The 13,449-nt window shown below is 38.2% G+C and overlaps 1 protein-coding gene across 3 annotated transcripts in view; it reads left to right on the top strand.

The window, feature by feature from the left end:
• The window catches only part of LOC107596978 (C-myc promoter-binding protein-like), a 32,644-nt gene extending 19,207 nt beyond the window's left edge, over positions 1–13,437 (top strand). For all 3 annotated transcript variants that reach the window (XM_016287859.1, XM_016287861.1, XM_016287860.1), the window contains 13 exons: positions 1,270–1,414; positions 3,369–3,491; positions 5,556–5,672; positions 6,269–7,152; positions 7,238–7,463; positions 8,351–8,442; positions 8,521–8,696; positions 8,779–8,884; positions 9,596–9,814; positions 9,957–10,074; positions 10,844–10,997; positions 11,092–11,156; positions 11,730–13,437. In XM_016287859.1, the coding sequence (XP_016143345.1) occupies positions 1,270–1,414; positions 3,369–3,491; positions 5,556–5,672; positions 6,269–7,152; positions 7,238–7,463; positions 8,351–8,442; positions 8,521–8,696; positions 8,779–8,884; positions 9,596–9,814; positions 9,957–10,074; positions 10,844–10,997; positions 11,092–11,156; positions 11,730–11,866 (2,562 nt within the window). In that variant the 3' untranslated portion in view covers positions 11,867–13,437. The remainder of the gene's footprint in view (positions 1–1,269; positions 1,415–3,368; positions 3,492–5,555; positions 5,673–6,268; positions 7,153–7,237; positions 7,464–8,350; positions 8,443–8,520; positions 8,697–8,778; positions 8,885–9,595; positions 9,815–9,956; positions 10,075–10,843; positions 10,998–11,091; positions 11,157–11,729) is intronic.
• The last annotated feature ends 12 nt before the right edge of the window (positions 13,438–13,449 follow it).

Consider the following 13,449-nt stretch of genomic DNA (forward strand, 5'->3'; position numbering starts at 1 on the left):
TGTCACGCAAATGGTGTCGCATCATCTGATTTTATTATATTTTACAAAAGTGACATTAATTTGTGCTGAAATGAAAACAACATCGACAACAAAAGATATAAGATGTTGTTTTCTCCTAATTTTATAAGTTAATAAGCATATTTATTTAGCATTCAAACTTCCATATAAACTGCACAATTATATGGTTAGTTGCATTTTTGCTTTTAGCATTTTTTCCTACTAGCCTACTAACTAGAACAGACAGAATCAGGACAGATCTGCAACCCATTTATGAGTCCCAACCCAACCGCTGCTCTGGCATAATTGGTTTGTAAATGCCACCTGGTTTGACATTATGTTATCTAATGAAATGACATCAATATATATTGTGTATATTTTAAGTATGCAAATACATTTTGGAGCCACTTTAGATTTCATAAAAAGGTGACCGGTCTACAATTTTGTTTCTGGTGTCCTTTGACAGCTCTTTGGTCTTGGCCATGGTGGAGTTTGGAGTGTGACTGTTTGAGGTTTTGGACAGGTGTCTTTTATACTGATAATGAGTTCAAACAGATGCCATTAATACAGGTAACGTGTGGAGGACAGAGGAGCCTCTTAAATAAGAAGTTACAGGTCTGTGAGAGCCAGAAATCTTGCTTGTTTGTAGGTGACCAAATACTTATTTTACCGAGGAATTTACCAATTAATTCTTTAAAAATCCTACAATGTGATTTTCTGGATTTTTTTTCTCATTTTGTCTCTCATAGTTGAGGTATACCTATGATGAAAATTACAGGCCTCTCTCATCTTTTTAAGTGGGAGAACTTGCACAATTGGTGGCTGACTAAATACTTTTTTGCCCCACTGTATTTGTGTAATTTATTTTTTGTAAAATTACTTCTTCAAAAGCAGAGAGAAAACCGATTTATCCTATGTAGGTGTGTTATGCTGATGCTCAAGAGCCTTGAGCTGCCAGCGCATTTGGCATGTGACTCTATTTCTCATGCCTGTTATCATTAGACAAAAGCTTAGACTAGCAATCATCTCCCCGGGGACCATTTTTTTTGTGTGCTTTGCAAGACGTCCCAAAATACCAAGAGGACACACTCACAGAGACATAAGTCCGGGCAGCTGAGTGTTGTTCCAATTCTATCAGAGTAATTACAGCTAGTCCTTGAGAGAGAACACAATCTACTTAAGATAATGAGAGGCATTGCACTGTAGAATTATTTAGTTAATCTCTATGTGAGTGTGTGTGTGTGTCTCACTGTGCTGTTCTTCTCTCCCCAGGCCGTTCTGGAGAGCACATGGCCTTCTTCCACCAGAGGGGGATACTTCCTGTGGGGAAAGCTGAGAAATGTTGTACGGGGTGTGGTGCTGTTCAAACAAGTATGGAGGAGGCAGACCACCCACCCAAAAGACACCCATCTCTCTGGTAAAACCCCCAACTCCATTTCACACATTCCACAGAAGTGGACACACTCTTTCAATTTCCTGTAAAAACATAGTCAGGTCCAATCTAGAAAAATTACACAGGATTATGCTGCTTCTTTGCTTTCTTGCCTCCTGTTATCCTTCTAATATTGCCCCAAAAAAAAGATTGACAGTCTTTTAATGCACTGTATGTAAAAGCTCCAAAATTTATATAAGATGGTATGCAAGGCTTGCAAAATATCTAAGTATGACTAAATAAATTTAATTCAGGCAAATTTGACCTAAATCACCCCAACTATGACTATTCTAACATAATATACATGTAATAAAAATACATTATAAAATATGAGTATTTCACCCAATGTATGTTAGCTTAACAATGGTAACTATTGAAATCATTTGTGAGTGAGTTTCTAGGTGCTTCATATGAGAAGGAATTATGCTTGGAATTGCTGCCTTTGAAAATCGGTTCCAAACTGGCCACTTTTGAGATTTCATTTTGGTTAGGAAGCTGTGTATAGAAAAGGTAGTTTGCTAGATTTTGGAACAGAATTCAATGGCCATAGAGTTTGGGCCAGTTCATTAATAGCTACATTCACTGCTTCTGCAAAGTAATAATCGTTCCTGACTCAGTTCCACACCAGGACTTTTCATTTCTCTTCAAAAAAGTTATATCATCAGAGTTGTTTCAGAATAAAGATAACCACTTTGAGACGCTAGCCAAGTCTGCAGGGGAGCATGGACTCAATATCATTTCCCACTGTCAGAAAAACTTTCCATCATTTCTCACAAAGACAGGGTTAGTTGAGTTTTGTGCCTGAGGAGGTACCATCTCTCAGATATCTCCCCCTCGGTACTCAGACTAGATCCAGACTGCCTGCTGAACCAGAAAAACTTTAATGGGTCCAATTAAGATAAGAGTCGATAGCCGTCTCCTCTGCCACTACAGTTCACACTCTGGACTTGATTTGATCTCCTCTCTCACACAGCCCCCTGTAAACAGCATATTAGAGAAGGGCACAAGAGGGCTTTCATAATTAAAACAAGCTGCCATAACCCACAAACCCCAAAATACTGCAACTTTGTCATGCAGAATTAATTTATCTCAGAGTCAAAGACTTGAGAATGGGTAACACATTTCTATCTGGATACTTTAGATTGGTCGTGGGCCCTGCGTTTCACCTGGTTGCCCGTTCCCCGGCAACATTGCTCAAAAAGTTGTCCCGTGTATCATCAGCTGATCTCTGAAGTGTCATGTGACACTGAAAACTGGAGTAATGACTGCTGAATAATCAACCATCAGAGGAATAAATTATATTTTAAACTGGAAACAGTTATTTTACATTATTTTACATTATAATAACATTACTATCAAAAAAAATTCCAACCCCAAACTTTTGAAAAGTAGTGTATATTTTATTTTTAATTGTTGGATTATTTATTATGAAATGTATGTTATAGATATATACATTAGAGAGAGAGAGAGAAAGAAAGAAAGAGAGAGAGATTTTTTCCCCCGGTAAACAAAAATCTAAATATCATAAAATAAGATTACCTTCAAAAACCTAAAGCTAATACATACTAAGCATGTACCTTGAATTAAGTTTATTTTACTTAAGTTTATTTAATTTTTTTTAAGGCATAAACCTAAAAACCTAATTTTGTTATATATTTTGTGTAAAATGGTAATGTATTTTTGAGAGAGATCAATTTGATCAATTCTCAGTTTGAAAGCCCTCAACAACCTTCTCATCATGCGGGTGGCTTTATTGTTAATTTTGGATCAGAAAACACACTACACACGTTTTTGATTGCTCTTTTTTGCTCTGTTGCCACTTTGAAATATGAAGCAGTCTTTGGCCAGAGTGCGTTTCACGTTGCAAACTGTTGTGTCTTGAAATATGGTGCTTGTTAGTTCTCCTGCTAACTGTCTTTCATACTGTTCTTCCGAGCAGATGCCAGTGATCTCGACAGTGTCAGCCATGGCAGTCTGGACAGCTCTAATGATTCGGCGGAGCGAGTTTCCATTGATACAGACTTCACTAAAATGGATTCCAGTGATGACAGATCCAGCACAGGTACCTGGTCTGCTTTCACTCTGTCTGTGTTCTCGTTCCATCATCACTTCTCCACTGCGCTCTCGGCACAACAGGACGTGCTTCTCTCTCCTTCAAGCTCGTCAGAAGTCTCTAGGAGAGTCATTATTTTTCACTGTGGGAGTGAAAAGACATCTCTCCCTCTTTTTTCTCGCTTTCAGTCTTTTCTGTTTTTTTAAAGCACACATTAGTATAACACATTTGGTGCAGTGAACACAAGCATTATGCCATTCACATGCCCCCTCAGATGATCCAAATGAATTTTAAATGCAAAACAAAAAAAATTATCAAATTATCAAAAAAAAAAACAGGTTTAATACAATGAATGGATTCATTGCCAGGTACCTGGTCTGCTTTCACTCTGTCTGTGTTCTCGTTCCATCATCACTTCTCCACTGCGCTCTCGGCACAACAGGACGTGCTTCTCTCTCCTTCAAGCTCGTCAGAAGTCTCTAGGAGAGTCATTATTTTTCACTGTGGGAGTGAAAAGACATCTCTCCCTCTTTTTTCTCGCTTTCAGTCTTTTCTGTTTTTTTAAAGCACACATTAGTATAACACATTTGGTGCAGTGAACACAAGCATTATGCCCATTCACATGCCCCCTCAGATGATCCAAATGAATTTTAAATGCAAAACAAAAAAAATTATCAAATTATCAAAAAAAAAAACAGGTTTAATACAATGAATGGATTCATTGTGAAATACACTACTGTTTAAAAGTTTGGGGTTTGTACTTTTTTTTTAAGTATATATTTGACTCTCTTATGGTCAACAGGGATGCATTTATTTGATCAAAAATACAGTTTAAAACAGTCATTTCTATTTCAGTGTATTTTAAAATGTAATTTTAATATTTACTGCTCTTTTTTTTTTGCAGCCGTTACTTAACGTATTCATTGTCACATGATCTTTCAGAAATCATTCTAATATGCTGATTTGATGCTCAAGAAACATTTCCTATTATTGTCAATGCTGAAAACAGTTATGTTGTTTACATTTTTGTGGAAACCATGATACATTTGTTCTGGACACGTTGCTGAATAGAACGTTTTAAAAAATTTATTTATTTTTTTAAAATCTTTGATAACATTATAAATGTCTTTACTGTCACTTTTGATCAAATTAATGCATCCTTGCTGAATAAAAATATTAATAAATTTTTTTACAAATCTTACTGACCCTAATGTGTGCAACATTTTTGCAAGATCTTTAAACATCCATACATTCTTGTTACATATATCAAAGGATTCATATTTTTTGTTGTTGTATTTGTCCATAGAATGAAAGTCAATATGGTTCAAAACAGCATTAGACCCCATTAATATTCATTAAATGACCAAAAAAAAAATACTGTACACCTTTATATTCCACAGAAGGGAAGTAATGAAAACAAATGAGCACAACTGCAGTAGGTGCCTGACACCCGTATCTGACAATATGTTAAAATACAGAGAAGAAAGCCCCTCTCTGAAGTATTCTAATGCTATAGGCAGTGATGCCCATGGAGGAGATCTGAGAGATGTACGATTTGACAGAAGAGACTCACAGTTACTGAGCACTCACAGGCAGCGGTGTAGCAGGAGTCTGACTGAGGAGGCGAGAAAGGAAAGAAGGAATGACTAATGGTGTTATTTTAGCTCACCTCTGGAGGCAGTACTATGATGTGAGCTTTATGCCCCATCAGCTTTCTCAGTGTGGCTCAGAAGCAGCCACCCTGTGAGTGTCTTTCAGTGTGTTTCTGCCCTATTATGGTGTATGAGACAGTAAATCAGTGCTCCTTTTTGATGTTATGTTATCATGCCTTATGATGTGCTAGGCTAAAATAACTTTGTTTGAAGCCGTTCTGCTAAGAGTCTCTATCCAGCTGCATCAAATCACCCAAAATCCGTAAAGTAATACTGAAAGTATGCTATACAGATGTGTGAGGCATGAAAAAGACCTTGCAAAACATCTCTCTAACATTTCTATTTTGTAAGGATGTTTTTTGTGCACACTGTTATGGTTTGCCAAGTTTTAGGAGTGTTTCTATGTATTGTTTGATTCCAGGTGGTCAGTCTGATCAGGGCTACGATTCTCTGTCTAAAGAGGAGGTGAGGTTAGGAGGAGGTGAGGAGCAGAACTCCTCTCCAGACATGAAGGAGAAGGACAGAAACTCTTGCCCATGTGAGTAACACAGAATGCTGTTGTCCCTAAACATAAACAGGGTATGTTCACTATGGTGTACTACTATATTACTCGTTCTACAGAATGAGTAAAATCCTAAATAAATGTTTTCATTTAACAGTAGCCTATAATAGATGTAACATACAGTGTTATACTGACAGTAAAAACAATGTAAATAAATGCTGTTTTTGTAACTTTCTATTCATCAGACATTCCTGAAAAAAACTGTATCATGGTTTCCTCAAAACTATTAGCACAACTATTTTCAACATTGGTAATACTTTGAAATCACGGTCACAGTTTATTTTAAGGTCCAATTATCACTATTAACAAGCCATTAACTACAACTTTTGCCTCAATAAACTCCTAATTTGCTGCTTATTAGTAGTTAGTACCCAATGGCAATATGTTAATAATAGGCATGCTACTAAGCAGTAAGCAACATGCTAGTATTTGATTACAAACATGAGTTGCACTGAACACCTCTATGCTTCTACCTAGTGGTAAAGTGTGGCACTGCAAGTTATTAAACTGCTTTTTTATTTGCTTCATTTTAACAAGTGTCTCCCTGTTTTTCATCTCATTTCAATGTTCAGTGTCCCAGACTGTACTCTCAAAGAAAGAGGATTCGTCTCCTATGGTTGGAATCCATCCATCTTCAACCAACGGGGAAACCAGTGATGTCTTTTCTGAAGCCCTTCCAAAGACGAAAAGGCCAAACTCCCTAGATATTTTCGGAGGAAAGCCTGTAAGGCCAAGCACTCTGGATCTAACCCCTGATAAGACAGTAGGAGAACTCAACAATGAATCTGTTCCAACATTGATCGAAACGGAAGCAGTGGGGGGCGTCGTGTGCCCACCTAAAGTTGCTGTGGAGAGAACTGTTAGCTGCGCAGTTGCCATGGAGAAGGAGCATATTGGCGTGGAGAGGAGCGTGAGCTGCAGCAGTGCTCTTGGACGAGTGGTTAAGAGGACAGGTATCGAAGCAGGGTTTGATCCTTTGTCCCTCATGGCGGCTGAGACTCAAGCCCACAGTGAGGGCGATAATGCAGACACCCCTACCACCCGCCAAGACCTGGCTGAAGAGATTCACCACTACATGAACAACCTGAGCAGCCCGTTAAGCCAGCGGTCTCTCAGTGTGGACCTGAAGGGGTGTCAGACCCCGTCCCCTCACAGCTCTCCCCACATGTCTGCAGCACTCGGCTCCCCCAGCACTTCACAACTCCAACCTCAGCCACGAACACGACTCTTCTCCTCGCCCTCTCTCCCTCAGGGCCGTGTGTGCAGGGTCAGGGAGCAGCGGCCCACTTCCCTGGCCTCCCCTTCCTCACCTACTCCCTCCTCTTTCTCCATGGACTCTCTGCTCACCCCGACCCTGGACGTGTTCAAGAGCAGCTTCCTCTCAGCTGGGAAGGGCGTCGCTGAGAAAGCCAGCCGACTGTATTCGCGACTTTCCTCCCAGACGTCTATTGCACAGGTATGTATGACGTTTTGGAACTTCTTTCTTTCTGATAATGAAAGCCTTGCTGAATCTCTTCACCTCTTTTTATCATCCTCATCAGGACTTGAACTCTGACCGGGTCAGTGTGTCCTCTCTTGGGTCAGGTGACCCTGATTTCTCCTCTCTGATTGAGAGCGATTCCTGTGTAGACCCTGATGGGCTCTCTTCCCCGCAGCGTGATGCCACTCAACGGGTCACACGTCCCAAAACGAGCCCTTACAGGAGCAACCACTGCCTAGAAAGCCCGTCTGCACCACCTCGACTCTACCGCCAGTCCTCGCTCACTGGTACGTCTGCTGGATTCACTGATCACTAATCTTCTGAAGAAACACTGTTATCTAGGCTAAATGCCAGGCACTCATGCTAATTTTTTTATGCTTTGCGTCATCCTACATTCTTATAGATATATCCAGACAACATCCTTTGTATTAATTAATATTGGAATGCTGTCAGCATTTTTTAAATACCACGGATAAAATGATTCCTTATTACCTCACAGAAATGAATGGGTGTCTTGATACAAATTGAAAATAAAATAAAAACAATTTAGCACATATAAACCATTTTCATTTTTATTTTTAGATTCCAATAATGATTTTATTACATTATATTACTGTTTTATTTTGCTTTCTAAAGACTGGTTTGAAATTATGACAGTTTGTTATATTGACAGTTCTAGTTTTTAATAATAATATATTGATAAGGAGTGATCATTCTAATTGTAAAGAATTCTGTTGTAAAAATGAACTTATTTGCCGCTTTTCCAGGCCATTATGCGTGATGCTTTGGGTGGGTGATTAAGCATGTTTTTGCATATATGGAGTGCTGTGTGTCGTTCATGAGGCTGGTCATTGTTTCTGCTCCAGCAGCTGCAGAAGTAGGCCAGTAGACAGGGCTGTGAGTGTGTCTGGCTCTGCACTAATGGGGTCTGAGAGGGGCTCTTTAATCAGTGCTCCCCAATCACTCACATCCGCATACACGCTCTTATCCCAGACTTCTGTAGAGCCTCTCTCCACATTCAGCGCCATCAGAATTAGCATTCATAATCCCTGCAGGCAATCACCTTGAAATGTGACTTGTTTTTGGAGAAGATTGCTCTCTGATGAAAAACATCATCTCTTCAAAGCTCCTTTTGTCGCAGAGAGTGACTTCTGTTTTGTCTTTTGTCCTTCAGGTCCACCGCTGACAGTAATGAAAGCTCTGCAGACCCCAGATGCGTGTTCTGATTCCAGCCTTTCTCAGTCCATGCAGAACTACACTGTTGAAGTGAGTTTTTGAATGACGATTATGTTGAAGTATTACTGTAGAAGGAAGTATTGTGGCTAATTTTGTTTGACTTTCTAGGTACGTATGTCCAGTTGCTCGCGCTGTAACACCTGTGAGAGTTTGGTGTATGATGAAGAGATCATGGCTGGTTGGACAGCTGATGACTCTAACCTCAATAGCACATGCCCCTTTTGCGGCTCTCCGTTTCTACCTCTGCTCAATGTGGACATCAGAAACCTGGGTGACCAGGAAAGGTAATTTGGTCTGCAACCACAGAATAGACATTTCTATGGAGATATTCACCATTTCTAACTGTTTTCTTTTTTGTCTTATCAGATCCCCCTCTCAAGATGCACATACTTGCCAGACAGACACCGCAGATGAACTACCACAAGTTTATGATGCCACTGGCAATCTTTCCAGCAATGGCAAAAAAGACCCTGTAAGAATACATTTCTCAAACTTAACTTCTTTACATTTCATTGTTTTTCGGAATCATATTTTGTATGCATCAGATCTTTATTAATAGTATCTATAATGATATGTAGTGCAATGTACCAATTTTTCTGGGATATCATTTGTAGATAATCTGAAACATGCAGTGATTTACATTCCAAAGCGACTTATACTTTGTAATGCAATTAACGTCAAGCATGCAAAATATGCAAAGCACAAATATTTGATTTAATGCCAAATGAAAGAGTCACGTGAGCCAAAGTTTATTTATACAGCGCATTTCTCACATGCAAGTAGTTTCAGTTTAGCTTTAAATACAATTGTTTAGACTTGCCATTTATAATAAATGATGTTTATAATGAATGCCACTATCATTTATTTTAGCTTGTTTTGTGGCTGTTTTTGTATTGCTGTTCTCTTCTGAATAGTGTTAATTTTAAAGGATTTGTTGTGAAGAGAACTGAAATACTTATTTATAGTGTTTGTAAACATTTCATTTTATTTACCGGCATTTTACATAATTTTTTTATGTAATATGTGACATACACTGATGCAAACATTTTTTTCTCTCAGCTATGCAATTTTCACTACATATTTTCCAGAAAATGCGGTATTATGTAATATCTGATATGTCTGTGACTCAAAAGTTCATTCAGTTGATTATGCTGGTAGTTATTTTTGTGTTTCTGTGCTGCAGGAGCCAGTTACCGTGCCCTACCTGAGTCCTCTGGTACTTTGGAAGGAACTGGAAAGCTTGCTGGAGAACGAGGGGGACCAGGCCATCTCGTCTGCAGCCATTGTGGATCACCACCCTATTGTGTTCTGGAATCTGGTGTGGTTTTTCCGTAGGCTGGACCTGGCCAGCAGCTTGCCGGGCCTCTATTTGAGCTCCAAACACTACTGCAGTGATTCTCAGGTGGGTCTCAAGAATTCTCACGTGATGTTCCTCTTCCCATTTGTGCTTGAATTAATAAATAATTGTAAATGCATAGAAGCTGTTGGTGATGCTGCTGTACTTCCCAATAAGAGCTAGAGTTTTTTTTTTTCCTTTTCTGCAGCCTCTGCAAAGTTGTCCATCTGAAGACAGTAAGAATGTCTTGGTCCAGATCCTGTGGGACAATCCCAGACTGCATCAGGACCCCATCAAGCCGTGCTACTTGTTCTGGAATTCATATTGTAAGAATATGATACAAGTATACTGTATATACAGAGTCATTTACACAGAGCTTTATGGCTGTAAATGTGCATGAAAGTGGTTCTTTGACAAATATTTGCAACACATTATCCTGTTTGTGCTATAGACATGAGTTATGCCTCAAACCATGAGGCTTAAGCTGAAGTGTGGCATTATTTTTCTAAAGAGATCAGACTTACAATTTTTGCCTGGTGGATGAGAAAATGTGGAAAAATATCTTTTAGTCATAAATTGGAGAAGGAATCAGAGACATATTTAGGTGCCAGAATATCAGAGAGTTGGCTCTTTTTACTTAGTCGTGTTTTTTTTTTTACAGTATTTATATTATTTGTGTACTATAATAGCAGTTTTATATTTTAAATTCTAGTATTTTATTATATGCATCTGCCATTTTTATTAATTTGTTTATATTTATCTTTCTATTTTAGTTTTTAATTTGAATCATTTTAGTACTTCAGCTTTATTTATTTCAATTATTTGACAGGGAAGCTAATAGTTTGTTTTTTCATTTAAGCTTTTATTTAGTATTTATATTAGACATTTATACTATTTCTTTAAGCTTTATTTAAATGATTGAAAACGATTTTAATAGTTTTAGTTAACCACACAGAACACCCTAGCAACTGCATTGAAAGTTAAACAAAAACTACTAAATGTACTTAAACCCCCTGAAAACACTTGAGCAGATGCAGTAGTTTTGCTTCCGTGTACCAGCCATCTACTTCATCTTGGGTTTATGTTTTTTAATAGGTGCAAATCCTGCAGTATCTGAGGAGGAGGAGCAGGCTGTGAGCCTAGAGCTGCTGCAGAGTGTCGTGAAGAGCATCCAGAGGAACGATGTCTACCAGCCCATGAGTCAGATACTGCAGCTACTGGGCACCAGACTGGGCTTCGTCAGACAACGGTATGAGAACAAATTAAACACAGAAACTGATTTAATAAACATTTTGACAAGCTAATCTTAATGACTCATTTCTCTTTATTTTTATCATATGCAGGAGCTTATATAGAGATATCCTGTTCCTATCTTTGGTGGCTTTGGGCAAGAGTAGCATAAATATTGGTGAGCTGACTGCTTTCATGATGTCTTATACTACTTTCGAAGTTTGGGTTCAGTAAGATTTTTTTATATACTTTTTTATACTTCAATAAAGACACATTGAACAAATTACATTATTATTTCAAATAAATGCTGTTCTTTTGAACTTTCTATTCACCATAAGATCCTGAAAAAAATGTATCACTGTTTCCACAAAAATAAGTATTAATTCAAGCAGCATAAGTATTTTCAACATCGATAATAATAAGAAATATTTCTTGATCAGCATATTACACTGATTTCTGAAGGATCACGTGACACTGAAGACTGGAGTAATAACTGCTAAAGAATTAACATCACAGGAATAAATTACGTTTTAAAATATATTAAAACAGAAAACGGTTATTTTAAATTGTAAACGTATTTCATAATATTACCGTTTTTTATCATGCAGCCTTGGTGAGCATAAGAGACTTCTTTCAAAAACATTTTTAAAAAATGGTACTGACCCCAAACTTTTCAAATGTATTCTATGTTTATCAAATCACTAAACATGAGCACTAGCATCATTACTAACACCTTCATTTATTCTCACAGATGCATTTGACCGTGAATACAAAATGGCATATGACCGTTTGACGCCCAGCCAGGTCAAGATGACCCACAATTGTGACCGTCCACCCAGCGCTGGAGTCATGGAGTGCAGGAGAACCTTTGGGCTGCCCAGTCTCTGATTCACCTCCTCTCATTCATCCCTCTTTCCTCGCATCCATCACACAGGAAGGCATTTAAAGAAGGAACACTTTCATTCATGTAATCCTGAACATTCATCGTAACCAAAGCTACCTCTGGCTCCCATGAGGTCTCTTTCGACACAAGTCCTGTCTATTTATGTGACTATTGTTCTTCATACACTTCCTGTGAATACGTCACTTTATATAGTCTGCGATCCTGTTCTTTTTCTTGCATTTGCCCCTCACTTTTGCTCTTCCACCTGCCTAGTGTCTTGACCATCAATAACCCCTTTCGGAAACTTGAGGTCACATTTGAATTGTCTAGCACCGCTCAGGTAAACTTGAGTTTAGAGGTCATCGTAGATTAGGAGCAATATCATTGTGCTCAGGTCATTCCATCGCTCCATTCATTCACGTCCAGTGAATCGTGGAGTGGATTCGGGACCAGTAGCTAAAGAACAATCAAATCGATCACGTTTAGGATGCGTAGAAGCACAATGAGCAACCCCAACAAACACAGTCCTCTTTAGGCCGTCTAGGGGCACTTGTATATTTCACATACAGAGAGACTTTGTGTACATAGTCTTATTATTTTGCATATTTGTATTATACAGTTATATTTTAAGACTGGAATTTGTTATAATTGACGTGTCTCCATTTGTAAAGACTATGCTGTTCGTAGTGTATAGGTTTCTCTTTTGAGTGTGTGCTCTTTGTCGTCCTGGTCCCGGAGACCAGTCGTATGGTGACCGTCAGTGACACTGTCGTCTTGAGGTACAGAACTGGACCAAATATAAACTCTTGACTCTGAAATATTTGATGAGATTTTGAACTGAGAAATGCCTTACCTTGGGGCGAAGAACAATACGGAGACAAATTTACAACAGGGTATAAAGGGTAATATAGCGACTATAAAATAAGGTGGACTGATAATGTGAATGTGGTCAACGTTTTACACTCACTTACATAATCCAGTGTTTGCAATGAAGGTACATAATTATAAAAAAAAAAATTTAACATTGCTTTATATTGTGCAATGTTGCATAAAGATGGGTTTCCTTTGTCGAGTTACATAAAGTACCTGAAGCATACAAGCACTTATTTACTCAGCTTGAACTCTAAACATGTGGTAACTGGAACGGTTATATTTTAATATTGTTCATTTTTGATCATTATGTTAATGAAGATGCACTTTGAGTCTGTGTGCTTGGGAAGAGGATTGATGACGTTTAAATGTTTAAAATGCAATGGATTATGGAAAAGGTAATTATACTCAATAACACATTAATGTTAATGCCCCAAGTCGGAAAAAAACAGATAATACTGCCCTAAACATTTTGGGATGAATTTTTTGTTTTGTTTTGTTTATTGACCTGATGCTGTGTAAAACTACAAAAAACACAATAATACACTTTACACTGCTTTTAATGTTTAGCAGGTTTTCTATCACCTGCTTTTTACGTCCATAATAGTGAAACAAACTGACCTATTTCATGGAAGCTCATTTAAAGCGGTTAATGTGTAAGGTGATTCGTTTTGTTTGTTCGTTTTTTTAACAAATCATTTTGTTAGAGCAATGTGCT

This window comes from Sinocyclocheilus grahami, unplaced genomic scaffold (genome assembly GCF_001515645.1).
Source record: "Sinocyclocheilus grahami isolate Dianchi unplaced genomic scaffold, SAMN03320097.WGS_v1.1 scaffold225.1, whole genome shotgun sequence".
In the NCBI taxonomy this organism is placed as follows: Eukaryota; Metazoa; Chordata; class Actinopteri; order Cypriniformes; family Cyprinidae; genus Sinocyclocheilus; species Sinocyclocheilus grahami.